The sequence below is a fragment of the Seriola dumerili genome, unplaced genomic scaffold (assembly GCF_002260705.1).
Source record: "Seriola dumerili isolate Sdu_G_001 unplaced genomic scaffold, Sdu_1.0 BDQW01000242.1, whole genome shotgun sequence".
In the NCBI taxonomy this organism is placed as follows: domain Eukaryota; kingdom Metazoa; phylum Chordata; class Actinopteri; order Carangiformes; family Carangidae; genus Seriola; species Seriola dumerili.
In genome coordinates this window covers 7,289,418-7,308,878 of record NW_019174497.1, presented here as the reverse complement: position 1 = coordinate 7,308,878, position 19,461 = coordinate 7,289,418, and the positions used below count along the sequence as shown (strand labels likewise).

At 41.9% G+C, this 19,461-nt stretch overlaps 1 protein-coding gene across 3 annotated transcripts in view; it reads right to left on the bottom strand.

Annotated features, from left to right (window-relative positions):
* LOC111229733 (transcription factor SOX-6-like) overlaps positions 1-19,461 on the bottom strand; it is a 116,923-nt gene that overhangs the window by 60,954 nt on the left and 36,508 nt on the right. For all 3 annotated transcript variants that reach the window (XM_022756198.1, XM_022756199.1, XM_022756200.1), the window contains exons 3-4: positions 13,609-13,828; positions 10,648-10,858 (exon numbers count right to left, since the gene is read on the bottom strand). In XM_022756198.1, the coding sequence (XP_022611919.1) occupies positions 10,648-10,858; positions 13,609-13,827 (430 nt within the window). In that variant the 5' untranslated portion in view covers position 13,828. The remainder of the gene's footprint in view (positions 1-10,647; positions 10,859-13,608; positions 13,829-19,461) is intronic.

Genomic DNA, 19,461 nt, shown 5'->3' with positions numbered 1-19,461 from the left:
TTATCTTTGTTATTGTTTATGCTCTGGTAAACTGCAGGAGAGAGCATATTGGAGTGAGTCAGGGTGAGTATGGTGTCTTTATTTGTTTGTGGTAGCAAACACAGCTGAAGCTTAAAAAGTTCAGCCAGTTTTCTAATCCAGGTTCATTTATGAAGCTTATAACAGAACCACAACAAAAAGAATGTTACACTGACTTTACTGTATCACGCTGGATCCCTACAACATGTTTAAAAGGCAATTCATAAAATAGTTTTGTAAGCTGCCGAGCATGTTGGGTTAAATTAATGCAAGGTTATTTCAATTATTTTAGTATTTTAATCTACTGACCTGAAAAAAAAAACATTTTGTAGAGACTGAAGATCAATTAAAAGCATTTTTGGGTTTACAGTGAGTTTACTTGATATGTTATTGAAGCTATGACCTTTGACCTTTAATGCATACAAAATGTAATCACTATATTTATTTCACCTCCAGATTAGAGAATTAAGCCAGGCCTCAGCATCGACCGGCTGGGGCTTTGATTCCCACTATGGGCCACCCGCGCTAAAAATACTTACAGTTCTCCCAGCAGTGTAAAGTACGTGTACGTGTGCATGTGTGTCTGTGTGTATGTGTGTATGTGTGTCTGTGTGTATGTGTGTATGTGATATGAGGTGGCTGCGCTGGAGAAGGCGCAGGGTTGAAGCCCTGCAGCCATGAATTAGGACAAAGGATAGTGTTTCTACTGAAGGTGTGAGTTTAATGCTAGAAAAGCCGGGCTGCTGATCCCCACTGTGCAGCCTGAGAGGTCAGACCCGCCTCACAGTACAGCGCACACACCAACCACCACTGAGCGTTCAAGGAACCACAGGGTGAAGGTTTGTCCACCGAGGAAAGACACGGAGTTCGAAATTAGACTAAAGCTAAGATGAGGCCTGATGAAGGTGCTCTGACTGAGACAACACTTAGACAGATGGCTCATCTTCTTAGTGGCCGATTTCATTTCTCAACTGTCACTTGTTTTAAGAGGAAATGAAAGCCCTGACATTCACAGATATTTTCCACCTCAGTTCTTTGTGTGAGAGCTGGAGAACAATGGAGCGACTGCCGGGCTTTAAAAACTCTACTGTAGCCTGGGCATATGACGCGCCACAGCAGCAACAAGGTCAAACAGATTAAAATAATAAATAAATTCACACTATTTAATTCATTTAAATAAAACATCTATTCACTGGTTAATGATGGAGCGCTCATATTATTACTTATTTTATTTCTTTTTGTGTCCGCTCAAAATTGTTCAGGGTTTCTTTTTTTTTCTTCTTTTTTTTTTTTGTTTAAATAAATGTAAATAGTCTGTTTGTGAATAGAAGTGACCTTTCTCTCTTGTATTTAGATTGGATGGAGAAAAACTTTTCATCAGTGAACTTGGATACTTTTGAATTCAACTATGTCTTGATACTGAATAAATAAAACAATCATACCCTCACATCCAGGGTGCAAAATTGCTTCTTTGTCAAATGCACGCTTCCAAAACACCAGTTCAAGACCCGGGCTGCTGGTTCCACTTTAGGCATGTTACATGAAACCCTACCCTACTTAGCACGCACACACATCGACACAGACATACACACACATACGTCCACACAGCGTAATGTGCGGTTCAGACACAATAGAATCGTTGTTTTGGGTCGGGCCCTCGGGGGAGCTGGCGTGGGTTTGGGTCACAGAGGAAAGATGTGGGTGGGGGTGGGAGGGGGGTCGCTCCTCAGCTGACCACCCCACACTGCCCCAATCATGGTCCTATTGACACGTCCACATCAGAACAGTGGACAGGATGAGATGGAGAGGGAGAATATACATGTGACACTTCTGCTCTTTGTATCATCTCTTGAAACTCTAACAGACAAATGCTTTTATGCTTCCCCATAAAATAGTTTTGCAAAACTCAAGAATTATCTGGCATTTGGTTTTTCTTTGAAAAGCGCTCCTATTTTTTTAAGAAGAACTGATTTCCAAATTAATTTTTATGTGCCCACAAATCGAAATGTTGCTGCATTCTCAGTGATCAGAAGACGATGCTCACAGCAGTCTAATGTTTCAAGTTCAGAGCTGTACTGAAAACTGTAAATCAGTGCTGCGTCTCAAATCGGTCAGTACACTCACATGTAGTTCACTGTGTACACCGTACGCTCAGTGGCATATCGCAAGACGTCTGACAAGGTAGTGATGTCCCAAATCTAACGCTGCTGTTGTGCACTCTCTGGAAATGATGATCGCAACATGTGACCTCAATTGTCACTTGCCAAAAATATCTGCTGGCTGCTTTGCTCACTTGACTTGAAAATGAATGTTTTACTTTCCTGTGTCATGTGGCATGGAAATTACACCGCCACTGGCCCAGACCATGTGTCCTACGTCCTTGGTCGCCCGAGGCATCTCCCCTTATGCTACGTGGTCAAGATGGCAACCACTGAGGGTGGAAACTGTCCAATTTTTTGATTGTTTTGAGCGCACCATCCAGGTGCTTACAGTGCACTGCATTTTGCTGTACTTGTCAATGTGAACGCACTTATGCACTCAAAAAGTGTGAGTGTGACAGTGCACGATTTGAGACACAGCATCAGTTGTGCTTATGCACCAGAGACCTTCAGATTAATTTATAAAAGAAATTATTTGTGCTGCTGATGTTGTTTTTTATATTTCTATATCATTTGTATTGTTGCATTATTACATTTAACAGCTGATACTTGTTTTAGAAAAAAACTGCATTTTTTTAAAATGAAAAGTAAATGTGAGATACAGTGTAATGTGCATCAAAGCCCTGCGTGTGACGGTTCACTGGAAACAGTTTGTATTTCAGCAGATTTAAGTCCATCCTGATCCATCTTTCATTACAGTTATATCATGTCTGCCTTCGCCAGATGCTAAAATTATCAGGTGAACAATTTGGCATCTCACTGAAATCCTAGTAAAAAAATGAGGACTTGATAAAATCACTATTTAATATGATTCTTTTGGACGAGATTCAAAACTGTTCCGACAAACCACATTGCATGCGCCCACACCATATGCTGGCTGGCCAGCGGCCAACCTGAGCAGGAGAGGGCTACCAGGCATATCCCTCTGCCTGTATTTGTATTCAAGACAAACAGGCTGTGGCTGATTATTAGTAAAGAGATCCCTATCAATTACAGGGGAGGAGATTGAAACCAACCACAAGGAGTCCGGAGGGAGTTGGGCTGTTGGCAGAGCCGAGGAGAGCAGTGCTGACCACCACATGCAGCTTCAGTGTGTAGATTAAAAGTTCAAGATAAAAGAATGACGTTTATGTTTGGGTAGAGTAAAGCCTTTCTACACACACCATGCTGTTCTGTGCCCCTCATAGTTCTGAGAGGACTTCATCAGTGTCCCAAATGCTGCTCTATATGCACACACACACACACACACACACACACACACACACATACAGACACAAAGCCTCTGCCTATACACAATCACAGCTCAAGCTGCCAATCCCATAGAGGAAAGCAAACATAGTGCCAGAGCCAAGACCTTGTTAATTAGCCAATAAGCTTAACTCTCGGGGCCGACCCAACTTGGCTGTTAAGCTGTCATCACAACTACTTCCACCTGAGTGTATGAATCCATGAGCCTTCACACACACACACACACACACACACTCACACAAACAGGTCAGGCACACATGGCTCACAGGCATTGTAAGTTCAAAGTTTGGTCATGCACTATAGCTTCATTTGCAGCTTAGGTTAAAAGGCTTGCAGATGATTTAACCTTCAAAGAGTATTACTGACAGACTTGGGCTAACGGCTAAGCTGCTAATTTTTTTTATAAAGATCTATTTGTTCTTTTGTAACAAATGAAGAACTTCACAGTTTATATTCTAGGTGGAGATGGAGCATCACTTTTGCAGCACAGGTGTTTACGCTGAAGAGGTAGACAAGTGAGAGGATGCACATGTTTACACATCCCTCCTAACCCGTCAGCTAACCACACCCCCCTCCAGAGGAGAGAGCACACTGCACAGTTTGAGTGGCGGTAACAGCAGAGATGTTGAAACAGGCTTTCAGCAGCGAGAGAGAACAAAGCGAAGCCTGGCAGAATGTCTCTATTGTCACAGAGCGACAGGGTTAGAGGAAGGCTTGGCCTCGTTCTGACCTCCTCCTCCAGCTGGGGAAGCCATTATATGGGCGATTGGGTGCCCAGTTCTGGCCTGGCCTCAACTCAAGACACAGTGCAGACTCCTCTGAACTGGACAAGGCAGGCTTAAACACACAGTGCAATGACAAGGCTCATAAAACAGTAGCTGCAAACGAAGCTGCAACTGGTCTCAAGACAACACAAGTGTGGAGGATATAGATTTATACAACTGCAAACTTGTTCCTCTCACTGTATACTGTAGTTCACAGAGTTATTCATTTGTTAAACATAGTTAAGACACAGTAACTCTAAACCTGTTTTCAAAGCCTGTTTTTCTTATTATCATTCATTACTCATGACTAAGCTTTGATTATTCTGATAATTAACCACTTTAAAAACTCTTCTTCAGGACAGTGTGGGTGTGGTCTGATCAGATTTGATTGACAGTGGCCTGGAAACACGAGTGAGAAGCTCCTCAGCCTTTGTCAAATACGGCTAAATTCTGATTGGTGAAATTATGACATCACCTTCTTCCAACCAAGCCCCTCCCATTTTAAACCAATGACAAGAGCATGTGCACAAATACAGAAATCTGTCATGAAATAGACAGATCAGATTTTCGTGTTGATGTCGGACCCCATTTCTCATCATTAGAAGCTGAGGAAACGTGTCACTGCCTTTAATCCTGCATATCAGTCTTAAACATATTTAAGACTGACGCAGGATGCTGGGGTAGGAAAAAAAAACGTGGCGAAGTACAGTAAATGGAAAAAGGCTTTGTGTTTTACACTTGATTATGTAAAGTTATTATAAGTTCAAGTTTCCACAACGATGAATCAACTCAAGACATGTCATGATGACTTATGAAAGGAAAGTTGGGTTTGTTGGATACTAGAAATGCATCATCATGTTGCCGCTAATACCAGATTGGAGGCTGTGATGTTGCCTGTTTCCATATGACGGGAGGGGCAGCTGGTGGTGTTCACAAATCTGAAACTGTAGTTGGGGTTTATATAAATATCTAGTGTATGGACTGAGGTGAGGTAAAAAAAAACAAAATAATGATATGGACTCAAATGATGGTGTGCAAATCTGTATTCAGGCTGATGGGTAACTGTCAAACAGCGTCTGACTGCCTGTCAACTTTGCCAATGTTCAGCAATCATGAAAAAACATGAGAGAGCAACGTCCCCTCCGATCTGTGAGCGGTGCACTGAAGCCTCGTCCCTTCCTGTCCCTCCACACGCTTTAACCTCTCTACTGAAAAGCAAAGTGTGGTTCTTATATCATATTTTAGAACTTTAGAAGAAGGATGTGTCCTTAAGACTGAGACTAAAAACTAACTACTTAAGTTGAATTCATAAATGAATCACACAGGTGTCTGTTTTATAACCACTCTGGAGCGGTACAGTCGGGATGTAATTGAGCCTGAGCTCATTTGCAAATGAAACACATGAATTCTACAGTAATTCATACTGGCTCAGGAGGGGTTGTGTGTGTGCGTGTGTGTGTGTGGGGGGGGGGGGGGGATTAGAGTGATGTTAAGTGTTTGCCAGGCGCCAGAGCTGCTCTAGGCACATTAGATGGCTGACTAAGTTGGCACGAGGGCACTGCGCTCATGCCAGGGCCCCGTTATCAGCGGGTCGGCCCCATGGAGGCACAACAATACAGATAATTGTAATTCAGTCATTTCAAGCTAAGGAAGCTTGATTGCACCCTTCACTGGGTTTAATGTCCATCAGGCAGCATCCCAGAATGCTTTGGATTGATAAGTGTGTCCACTCCTGACCGCGTTTTCCCTCATTGTGTCGAAGGGCTCAAGGAGACAAGGTGAATTCAGATTAATGATGCTAACAAGGCGACTATCTATGTTAAGAGACAGCTTATTGTTTGGGTTGTTTCTCTGTTTATTCCAGGCTTTTATTTACCATCCTCTCTATCTCGTATTTTTAGCTACAAAATGACAGAGGATGGAGGAGCGTTTCCATTCAACACCATGTCCGGTGCCCACATTTTTCCTCCTGATGTTCCCTCATCCTGGCCTTGAACACTCTATTCAATAACCAACCTACCAGTTTAAGCGCTTTAACAGTACAGAGTAAGCCCTTTGTATGCAGCAAGCCTTTGTATCTAAACCTTCGCACAATACAGGCACGACTCAACATAAATGCAAAATTGTCACGAAAGCGTCGGACCTCCACCCTCTCGGCTTGTGTGTTGTGAAAGTCAACAGGCAAAAAGGATTGTATCTGCAGCAACCAGCTGTGGTAATACAGCTAGCTGACAGAGTCTTAAAGAGTTCTTGGTAAAGCTTTTAAAAGCTGAGGCGGCAGTTGGGTGGAAAAAAAAAAAAAAAATCTCCCACATTGCAAAGCGAGGCCATGTCTATTCATTAGAACTGTCACAGGCACTTAGGGCTCCTGTGAGCGGCGGACAGCTAACAGTGTGCCGACAGGGGGTGAGTACAGCACAAAGGCTAACAACGACATCATCCACACTTTAGCTCCTGGCTACAGTGCACGAAAGGGTCAGCCATGTTAGGCTAAGTGAGCGCTCAGTGGCTAATAGGGTCCGTTCTATTTGATCATACAGCCAATCTAACCTGGGAGAGCTCAGCTGACTGAAGCCTTTTCAGCAGGAGGCAGTGGACGAGGCGAGGGACGGCATTGTTCAGGCTTTAATGTGCTTGCCATGTGAGTACCGATGATCAAATCTGGTCATACTGCAAGAGGACTCTGAACAAAACCATGTTTTAAGTGTCAGTCTAAGTGAACACATGCCACTCAAGAGTCGGGGGGGGACAAACAGGGAGCAAAACCCGAGGAGCTTTGAAAGACAAAATGATCTCTCATCTGTGTCACACCAGCAATCAATACATAAGCCTATTTACCAGGATGGCCTTGCACTCCTGCATTATATTCCTTTAACATAACACAAAAAAAAATCGAACAGCTTATGAATTTGGAAAGCTTTGCCTTTACCAATAACACACAACAAAGCTTTAAATCAGGACGTGAGCAAGGTTGTCTGTTGAAGAGAGATTCCAAAAATGTGCCAAGAGTGGATTGAAAGGCTGCAGGAGCTGAAGAATAGAAAGAGAAAGGGGGGGAAAGACACAGCAATCCCATCAAAAAGGAAATTTAAAGACAACACCACAGAGAAGGAGAGAAAGGTGTGATTAAATGAAGAAGAATCAGTCACACAAATTAACAAATAAGAAAAAAATTAAGGCTGTGGAGCTTTTTCATCGTGAAGCAGAACTCAGTTTAATGAAGCATTCAGCCTCAGCCGTCTATTGATCACTTCCTCCCATTTTAACTAAACTCATTAGGAAAAAAAAAAAAAAAAAAAAAAGCAGAGGTACCTGTCTTTATACACAGGAGTACACGAGGCTCAAAATGAAGCGCACCGCCACAGCACTGCATGAAAGACGTTTTTACAATGCGTCCTCAAGGATCTCAGCAATTCACATGAACGTTTACAAGGCCCACAGACAGGAGTTATTATTCATGCTAACAGCGTATGATTCAGTGCGCCTGGCTGTATCGCACATGTTTATCTCGTTTGTTTTTGTCTTAGCTAAGTGTTTGCAGGGTGATCAATGCCACTTGTTAGTCCTCTGGGATAGCAGCTTCACTAATTAGCAAAGGATGAGCCAAACTCAATAGCAGGCTGCAAGGAGGAGGGAAAATGTGCAGGAAATCTCAACCATTTTTTGGGGACATCACTGGATGGAATGTTTCAGGCTGTGCTGCTGCTGGTGGATCTGTGTGTGTTAAACCCACTGCTGATCTGTTAGGATTTGTGCACAACTAGCAACGAGCTTGTGTTTTTACACACTAGACAGGAAAGACTCCAGTGAACAGTGCATACGTTTTCTTTGAATTATTCTTTATTCATATATTCTGTTATCTTACAGCTGTGTTTTTGTTTGTTTTTAAATTTTAAAGCTAAAAGCTGTCTCAAATCATTGAGAAGGAAACCTCAATTCAACACCATGCTTCTAGTTTCTGGATCTGGATCATACTTCATTATTTTTTGCCACACAATGAATGCTTGGTGAGGCTCAGACCCTCCTCTCTTCTGATTGACTCATTGATCTGTTGTTACTAGAGCTCCAGAGAGAAGCCTGAGAGAGGAGATGTAAAACTACACTGAGATGGTTTTTGGTTCTTAAAACCACAAATATATCTTCTTATGGATCAACACTTCAAATAAAACACTGGAAAGGTGTAAAAAAAAAAAAAGGATCTCATGGATAGAGATAGAATTATAAAGAAAAAAAAATTCCCTTTTTGCCTGGAACCCCCAGGAACCCCCTCAAAGACCCCTGGGGGTCCCTGGACTCCACTTTGAGAAGCACTGCTCTAAAACAAGCCAAGAGAATAGGAAACACATTGATGATGATCACCTTTGTTTAGAACATGACATGTACAGTGTGTATTGCCTTGCTCATCCAATTAAAAATTTAAATAATTTAAAAATGAACAAAACTAAATGAAGTTTAGTTGATTTTTACAGTGGTGGACTGGATAACGCTGCACAAGACAAACAGCAGCAAACAGGAATACTAGTTGTGATACCTTTCACTATGTTTAACTGTGTGCAGATACCAGCAATAAGATAAACTGAGCAGGGTCGAACCTGGTTATTCGGGTGGGAAAGGAGAAACCTACACATGTGACTGTAAAGACACACACTTACAGTCGTCCCCCAGCATTTTTTCCACTCACATCTCCTTTGATTTGACAGGAAGATGTCACAACACTTTTGAAGACACTCACACTCACACACAGACACACACACACACACACACACACACACACACACACACACACACACACTCAAGTTTTTCCTTTCAAACCATTTTCCGTAGATAAGAGGCGAAGCTACCTATCTTTCAACTAAAGACACTGTGTACTGTACTACGCCTCCGGCTGTCCCATTCTGGCCCACTTCACTGTATCAATAACAAAGTAAAACCCCTAAATGAGAGAGATCAAGCGCTCCTCTGATATCATCACAATTACTATGTGCACATAACAGTAAAGAGGGGTGTTAGATGGTTTTAGATCTGGCTTGCTGTGGGGTTGGGAAGGGGCAAGCTGAGGCATGCTGGGAGACTCCAGCGCTTTCCTATGTTAGAGGTGGAGATCAGAGGAGAAAGGGAAACCTGTGTTTTCACTGATTGATATTGTGATCTAACGAGCTAGGGATCTTTCAGTTGTAATTTAAGATGTTCAAAGATCCTCTGGAGAGGATGTGCTCGCAGAGGGAAAACAAAATACAGGTAAGGTTGTTTTCGCTTTAAGTGCGAGTGAGGGGTAAATGATCGACATCCTGTCTATCAGATATGAGGGAATAAACTGTTTCAGTCCCTTTCTTCCTATACATAGCACAACTGCCACTGTTAAAAGTTATTTTAAAGATAAAATCTGTATCTTATTTTGCTAAAATACTATTATCAGTTGAGGACCAGCACATTTACTTGCTGTTTATGTGCGGCTCTTCAGTCTGATTGCTCTCACTTTCTGGCCAACAGTGCAAATAAAGTCTGTTCAAACCAAAGCTGTCATCACACAAATATAAATTAAAGCCAGTGAATTACTTCAGTATCACAAAATATCCATGATCCTCTGCTACTTTAAGGAGTAACCGTATGACTTAAATCGAAGATGTTGGTTTCAGGATATATTAATATATATTAATTAATCTAAAGTTCTGTCAACACACAACAAGATGGGATGACATTAAAAGCACTGTTCTGGTTGTTCTGCCACCTTCGCTGTAGTTCCAGTGTCAGTTCTGTTAATGGATTTCATCTGTAACACTTGATATACTTTAAAACAGCTGTAACAATCGTTTCAGCTGCACAACAGAACAAACAGCTCTCCAAGCAACTACGAAAAAACTGTCACTGAGGAATCAACAAGTGCGACTTCCGGTTACTTGCTTATTCTGCTCTTATGTAATAAATTATTCTCCCTAAAATGTAAAAGCCAAACATACTTCAATTAAAGGTTTATGATTTTCAGTGCCAGGAAGGGAAATCCAAATGTGTAAAATGAATGAGTAATATAACCTCTTCCTTCAACATCAAAAAAGCCTTCAAATGGATGCATTTAGTCCAAAATTGCCACTGACTCCCATTAACTAATTTTCTTACTTCCAAATAAGTTGAAGGATCGATGCTACGTCATTTTGTAAAACCTTATAATCCAGTAAAACTCTCTTAAAGCCCTTTAGATGAAGCCAAAAAAAATGCACTGCCATCCAAACTGTCTTTCTCACAGTTCATATTTTGGAGATCCAAGGTTTTCACTTGAGAACAGCGGCATGCTTCAGTAACATTGTCAGGTGGAAGAGTGGCTAAATCTTTGCAGCATCCAGATCTGAGCTGATGTAAATGTATGAATGTTAAGTGCTGAAATGCGTGTGTTGCCTTACATTACAGTCAAAACCCGTAACAAACACCCATGCGCACATACTGAACTGAAGAGCTCCTCTTACCGTCTTGTTCTGTCTTAGTCAGCTCCACTAGCTTCTTCTGTTTCAGCGTGTCCACCACGTCCGCGAGGCTTCCTTTGCGGCGCTCTGGCGTCCCGAACGCGAGGCCGATCATGGGCTCCCCGCGATCACGGGAACACTCCTCTGGCTTGTGCGGAGAGGTAGAGTTAGTCCGGTAGGAGTAGACTGAGCAGCCTTTACTGCTCTCATTATCCTGGGGAAAAATCAGCACGCGAGAGTTCACAGTCAGAAGCTGTGCAGGGCTTTTGATTTTAGATTTTTGTACCAAAACAAACATCAAACATCTCTTACACCTCTTTATTGTGCATCCCCACAGTATTCATATGGATTTAGTGGACGCATGTTTCGCTGTGCTTCACTTTAGCAGGGGCCAGCTGGCGTGACTTGTGGAAAGGTCAAGTTTAAGATTGCATTTTGCTACTGACAGAACGTGTTGATCACGGTACGATCACGGTACTTGATCTATCTCTGTAGTGTCACTTCATTACATTCCTTTAAAGGGGTAAGGCCTACTCTTGTATCTATTATTCTATTATTAAAAATACATGTCTGTCATTTTGCAAGTCATTCCCTGTCTCTCCTCCCTCCCTTCCTGTCGTCTCTCTGCCTGCAGCTCTTTAATAAAGTTGTAAAACGCCCACCACAAATGTAAGAAATGCCAACAGAGAGAAAAGCTGAGGATGTCACAGGTGTCACAAATACACAGATAAGTAAATTGGTTTAAACGATTTAAATAATTTGAATAAAATAAATAAAAAGTATAATGGAATCACAGTTAGCTTGGCTCTTGCTCAGCATTTAAAGACGGTTGTCTGAGGGCGCACTAACCTGCTAGAAGACATAACTGAATTGATCACTGACATATGCTATAATTTAGACATGGGTCTGTAAATATGAAGTAACTGAACATTTAGACAAGACATTTTTTCCTGTTTACTTCCTGTTTCAGTGAAGATAACACAAAGCCAGTAACTTCAGACGTGTTGATCGTGGATGATAGATATTTAATGGTCCTTTCTATTTTGCTCTGCATGACCACAGTGTTTATTCCCTGCTGCTGTTTGCTCCACTGGGTTATGAGTTAAGCAAGAGGCACAAGGAGTCTATATTTACCAAGACGATAAGCCCTTCAGGACGACCACATTGTCCCACACAACAGACACTTTAGCACAGGTGTTCTAACACCAGAGCTATTTCTGGACGCTTTCTCCTCCCCTTACAGAGTGGGGGGGATCTCCAAGAACTTTAGGAGGCTTATGTTTCAAAGACAAGGGGCTTTGGCTAACAGCACGATCTTAAGACGCCCTTGAAATGGTTCCAGGAGGCCCTGTTGTGCACTTTGTCTTTAAGCGGAAGATGCCTCTGTAATGAGGATTAGAAGATAGTGTGTCACTCGTGGATTGTTCAGGTGTGAGTTTTCAGGTCCATACATAACGCCGCCCCGGAGTTACACAAGCGGCATGATGCAGGCAGGACAGTGTGATGGTCAGATCGAATTATAAACCCAAAGGTCACATATACACTCTGTGCAGGAGACAATGCATGCACATGACTAAACCTGTGATGTTGTAAATTGTCCTTGAGGAAGGCACTAAACCCTGATCTGGTCGCTTCACTGGATCTCACAGTGGATGTAAAGGTAATAGGTAAACTTAATGTCAAAATGAAAAATATTTACTTCAAAAGCTTGGGTCAGTGTATGAGCTGTTACACTGAGGCAGGTGATTTAAGGATAAACAGAGAAATTATGACGTTTTCCATCTTCCATCTCAGTCTTTTATATTCTATTATAAGTGTGGTGCTGCCATTTTCTCCTCCTCCTGCCTTCATGGTCCTGACAATTTCTAATGTTTAAACCTGTGAACATGGTTTCTTGTCAGGATCAGATGGTGGTGATTGTTGCTTGACATGAACTTCAGCCATTGTTGCTTTTACAAGACAAGAGGTTAAACCCTCTGAGCAGCGCTACATCTTAAGGGCAGGTTAGAGGCTACAGTGAGTCGCTATCGGAAAATGGTGAGATGGGCTGGAGCTAGCCGGTTAGCATGTAACACTGTTGTTGCTTTAAGTAAAGGAATGAAGTTTGATGCTGATCTTGCAGCGTTTCCTCTAGACTGGTAAGTAAACCGCTGCTGATGCTAACGCTAGCTATGAAGCAACAGCAAAACTTACAAATAGCTCCTTTAATGGATCATTAAAAGATAACCAGATGACAAAAGAGCAACGAGGCCTACCATCTGCTATCACCATATTATCATGTGTATTAATAACACAATATCAATATTTCATTTTTCAAATATCACAGTTATGGTCAGTACCGGTGTATCGTAACAGCCCTGCTCTCACAACACTGACACTTAAGGAAACTTTAGTCTCAGAACTTTCCCTTGAAGTCAAACACACCTTGTCCATTAGGGACAAACAGAAACTAAAGCCAAGAACACCTCACCGCACACTCTCTCTCTCTCTCACACACACACACACACACACACACACACACACACACACACACACACACACACACACACTCTCTCTCTCTCTCACACACACACAACAGGCTGTGGAGATTAGAAGAACCATGGGGTATATCTCTCTGGAGGAGAACTCTCACTGGGCTGGCTGCAGCACTGCCTGCAGCACACATACCAGAGAGGAACCACTCTTGTGTGAGTTTGTGGTTGTCCAGTATGTGTTTGTGTATAAATGCATTTAAGTGTGTGTGTGTGTGCACTCAATTGTGCACAATCATCATTATGCATGGGAATTTGCACACCCCGTGAACTCCTGCATGTATTCCATGAGTGCTTTATGAGCCGTGTGCCCTGAGTGTGTACACTGTGTACACACACTAACCACGTTTGTTTTATGGATTTGAGTTATAGGAACATATCTCAAGATAAGATATGGTCACTTTCTAAGCTCCGTGTGTAATTCACTCCTCACCATCGCAGCGGGCCCGACGCTCTCCCACTCAATATCCGTGGGTTTCTCTCTGACGGGCTGCAGCTCGTCGGGGTGGGGTTGGTCATGCGAGGAGGGCGACGGCGTCTCCTTCGGGCCCTCTCGCTCTTCTTTGGCCCAGGCCGCGTTGTCCTGACCTATCGCTTCCTCTTCCTCAGACGGTGGGTGAAAGGGAGGCGTTGCTCGCATGGAAGACATCATTCTGTGAAGGAGAAAAAAATGAACATTTTAATTGAGGAGCGGCGAGGAGAGGAGAGGAGAGGAGAGGAGAGGAGAGGAGAGGAGGTCTAAACTTGTGCTGCTGATCTCATAATGATAACAAGTGAGAGAAATTGATCGCCAGTGATACTGTCACCAAAACCCTCCTTGAAGCCTTGACGGGGCTGTTGAACAGATACTGACACACATCAAGTACTGTATGTCTCTACCTTTTTACAGTTAACATATTTCTATATTTTGTTTTCTCTGTGCTTTTGTGCATCAAGTCAAAGTGTAGTCTTAATTTTTACTGTAGTCTATAGCTGTGCAGTTATTAAAGGAAACCTGCATTTTTACCTGAGTCAAATCACACGTTAATCTGCTGCATTTGCTGTAAGTATCTTGCTTCTGTGTTTTTATCAATTGCTGGTTCTACTGTTTAAAGTTTAATTTTATTTAAAAAAAAAAACACACACACACATTAAAATATATATCTGACTCAACACATACTTAACATACTTGGTAGATTTTTATTTATTACTAGTTTTGAGAATATTTCCATAAATGGTTGTAAAAAGTGTGTTGTTTTAGTCTGTAACTGGATAGATGGAGGGACTTTATAATCATCTTCATAAACTGTGCTTCATAAATTGTGGCCAATAGTAACGTCTGCTGTATAAAAGAGTTGTTCTTCACTGCTGCCATTGCTGCAGCTGGGTTATAGTAAATTAACAGTCTGTATATTACTCCTAACTTTGTCATTTTTGTTCACCGCTGAGTCAGACCACAACTAAATTGTTGGAGACTTCACAAACATGCATTTGAATAGTTAATTCAGAACCACATTTTTTTAAGTTATTTTTTTCTGGGTTTTTGCCTTTATTGTAGTCACAGTGAGAGAGAGAGACAGGAAAGTTGGGGAGAGAAGGGGTGGGGGTGGGGGGCAATGACACCCAGCAAAGGGCCACAGGCCAGACTCAAACCTGGGCCCCTGCGGCAAGAACTAAGCCTAAATGGTATGCGTTCTAACAAGTGAGCAACCAAGCAAACATGACTGCTGAAGATGTGATTACAGCCCACACACACACACACACACACACACACACACACACACACACACACACACACACACACTAAACTTAAAGTATATATCACATTTATATAATACTAAATAAATGATAGTAACGACTGATGACGAATCTTCCTCTCTCACACACACTCACATTCAGCACATCCTGCCATAGGGATAATCTATTAATCTATTGAGCAGCATCAAGGCCTCTCATCACCTCAGAGCTGTTAAAAAAGCAGATGCTGAGCTGCTGAGATTCAGTGGAAAAATCTCTCTTTTTTCTAAAGTAAGCCGCAGGCTGGGAGTGTCATTAGGCTAATACATCATTTACTGTAATGACTTCCCTTTGTTACACTATACTTATGAGGACTTTCATTGGCCTCCTTTATTCCCTGAAACTCTCCTCTGCAGCAGCTGAACTCAACCCGAAATTCAAATTTTAAACCTAAACACAGGCCAACTTTAAAGGATTTCCCTCATCTTTCTGTCCTTACGACGCTAATTGGTCCTTGTTAGTGATAATACACAAACACAAACACACAAACAGCTCCACCAAAACACACACATCCACACCAGATTACTAAGTGATAAATGACAAAGCAGATATTCCAACAAAAAGGGTGTCAGACTGACAGGAATTGTTTTTGCTCTGATTCCTGAAAACAGTGCCCCCATCCACACACCTCTCACACACCTCCCATACACACATACACACACACACACACAACCTCCTTCTGTGAAGTTAAACAGATTTCTACTTCAGTGTAAGCGCTCAGTAAATCAGGGCAGGCTGTCAATCTCTGAAAAATGCAGCCTCCTGGGTGCCCTTCAACATAAATCTGACACTCACTCAAATGTCTGAGGGGGAAGAGCAGGGCCACAGAAAGAATGGCCCCCCCACAGACACTGTGGTGAAGGTACATCATTTAAAGTTGGAGTTGATAAAGAGTGAGATAACAGAGTGAAACCAAACGCCACAGTGAAGCAGACTGAAAGAGAAAATATGAATATGAAGAGAAAATGTATAAAAGCAGCACAATAGAGACTGAATCAAGGTGAATAAGCAGGAGAAGTGTGTGTGTGTGTGTGTGTGTGTGTGTGTGTGTGTGTGTGTGTGTGTGTGTGTGTGTGCAAGCTGTGTGGTCTTTAATTGCTGGAGAAAACTCACATAAGAAGCTATTTGTTCATCTGAATGTACAGTTTGAGTGAATGAGTTGTGATGCGGCGTATGAAAAAGCTCATTTCCATGTGAGGTTTTTATTTAAATTTTTTTTTTTTTTCAAAGTGATTCTGAGGGTCATGATGTTCTGTCTTTTACTACCTGTGTCAGACTGCAGCTTAAATCAGACGAGGGCAGGATCGAGTCATGGCATGAAAGCTGAGACTCGCTCCACTGTGACCTGAAGATGTTGCAGAACCATTAATAGTGCACCGTCCTAACTACGTCACCTCCTCCTCTAGATCGAAAACCATCTGTGATACTATTTTCTTCTGCAGAAAGAATCCCAATCATTTCTCTCATTTATACTCAGTTTCCAGTATTTCTCTCTAACGTCATCGTCACAGGGCCTCTGGATGACTGTGATTCTGACCTTTGCATGCTACACTGTTCCCAAAGTTGGACGTAAGGGGATTGAAGCTTATTCCACCATTACCTCACTGTAAGTTGGCCCAAACGACAGCACAAGCTCAAATCTGCTGTAATCAATATTTTTATATTAAAAAGGGATCAAATATCTACTTGCACACGAAAGAGTTTCCTCATAAGGACAAACCCACAGATGATTATCACCCGGCTCTGCAGTTCCTCTCAGCTCTCTGGAACATTTTAGCATCTTTCAGCTCATTGTTTTGATTTTTACAGCCACACAGTTTTGGTCGACTCTCATCAGTGCTGCTTCCAGATGCAGCTGTTTTGAGTGAAAAACTATTAAAAAAGTGGAACATAGCGGCGAAACATCCAGATATTTCCCTCGGGAGTTGGTGGAGACAAAAAGAGAGAGAATAATGGACTTTCCATTCATCAGGTGGCCAGAAAAACTCTGAATGAATGCTAATGTTGCTCTGTCTCGTCAATGTGTAAGTAAGCAACTGTTCGCTAACAAGTTCTCCATATTAACTTCAAGTTTACAACAGCTGTGTCCCAATTCGTAGCCTATACAGACTGCGAAGGCTGAACCGAAACGAGACACCAGCTGTGCCCGCCCTTACCCTTGCGTCACAAAGCTCAGCTCCTGTCGCCTAGCAACCTTGACCACGTTTCTTTTTTTCACAAAAACTTGAGGTTTTAAGGCCCTTGGTTTTAACAGTTGTACCATTAGCTGTTGAACGGAGCTGAAACCCAATATTTACATTTAAAAGTGTAATCCTCAAGATCTCTGTCAGTGTTGTTTGTTGCCATATTATTTTCATTACCGGCGTGCAATAATTCTTGGGATAATTGGGCCACGAAGGATCCACCTGTTGGATCTCAGGAAAGGAAGGCTGCATTTGAAGGAGTCTTCGAAATTGGACAGCCTAGTCATGCTGCTGTGACGCCATCGGTCTTCTTATCCAGCCTCCAAAGGAAGCGGCCCCTTAAATTGGGACACACCTAATATGTCTGTGTTGTGTCTACAGCTTTTTTCCTCTTTAGAAATCTAACAGAGGAGTTACTGATGTTACAATTCCAATTCAGCATCCTACAAGTTTCAGAATTACTGTATTACTGAAAGTAACTTGACACCACTACTGAAATGTGTGTAAAGTTTCAGCCTTTTGGAGCAGGATAATCACATAACAATAAGATGTTTTATGCTTTTTCTGTTGAGCATGTTTTGACTTTTTGCATAGTTAGAATTATGGACAGATTTTTGGATTTGTTACAAAAAAAAGCTCTTCTTTCTTTTTCTTTTTTTTTAACCACCAGACTTCAACACTTGATGAGACCTCCGCTGTTCTTGGGAGTGATAACAAATAGTTAGAGTAATGTCTTCTAATGTCTTTGTGAAGTCTAAGTTTGACTTTGCATTAGTTTTAGCATGTTTTTGCTTTAAAGCTTCATTGGGAAATAATGTATTTATTTATTTTTACAACTTCCCGTCGGTGCCACGCTCCACCCACACGCCTGATTTGAATGGCTGAAATAGCGGCAGCTGTCGGCCAGAGGTTTGAATTTCTCCAGACCTTCGTTATTTTACACAGTGGCATAAGTACATGAGATTATAAGACCCCAGACAACCAACAAACAGCAAATCACTAATCCACGATCAAGTCGTGCAATCCACACTGGAGCGATGAGAGAGCGATGGGGAGCAGGGGGGGAGGGAGAAGACAGAGGAGAGCCTATATTTAGCTGACAATATTGCTGGTGCTGTGTTTACAGGGGAGCTTAAGACTTGGTTTCTTGGAATTGGTGTCTCATATGGCCAGGAATGCCCAGCCTCATAACTTGCTGCCACTGATATGGTTTCATCATGCAACAGCACCGGGGTTTGTTGGTAAGCATGCCATAAGGCCTTTTGTGATTGGTTGCTACAGGAAAACAGTTTACCTCACACACTCATTATCAGGCAAAGAAGAACAGTTAACTCCATTGTGGGAAATGTTAAAGGTCCCAAATAGTATAAAGGTAGATGTCCATGTTTTTTGATTATAAAGCAGGTCTAGATTCTATATTAATACTGTGAAAGTATCAAAGTGCTCAGTCCATGGAGAAATGCACACAGCCTGTATTCAGAAACTGAGCCTTAAAACGAGCAATCAGGACTTCTGTAACTTTATGATGTCACAACAAAGCAGTCACCACTCTCAGCCATGCCCCAAACCCCATCCACCTGGACCCACCATCCAACTTTGCAGGATTTGGTTTCTCTGAGCGATTTACCTGAAATCTGCTATATTTTTTATTTGATCACTCAGAAACAGGTCAGTGAGACAATCAGAAGAGAGACTCAAGGCCTCTTCTCTTCTGATTGGCTGACTGACCTGTTGTTACAAGAGCAGAGAAGTCTGAGAGAGAAGCTGTAAAACTACACTGAGATGGTTTTTGGTTCTTAAAACTACAAATATATCTTCTTATGGATCAACACTTCAAATAAAACACTGTAAAGGTGGGACCTTTAAACTTTAACAATAATCTATCTGGACTGAGTTTACCAGCTGCTAGTTTTTTGTTATATGACCTGTTAGGTTTAGGATGAATGGTTATGAGGTGTTTTCAATACAGCAAACAAGTTTGGACAAAGACAAAAGCTAACTATAAATCAACACAAAAATAACAAGAGGAAGTCCCATCCAGCCCATTTGCTGTATGTGTTGCCATCAGCCTGCAGCTGTTATTGTCATGACATGAAGAAAAACAGAGATACTCTTCTGTATTTTGCAATGTCAGCAACCACTAAAACACAACTGTACCATTTGCAGAAACATACAACAACACAACAGTTCAGATTGTTAGTTTAAACAGCATTTTATGGTGAAGCGATGTTCCCTTTGATATAATACTGCAAGATGCATAAGTAAATAAGCTTTTATTTGTCTTAATTTCTGAAAAAATCTGACTGCATCTCTTATGCCTGGCAATA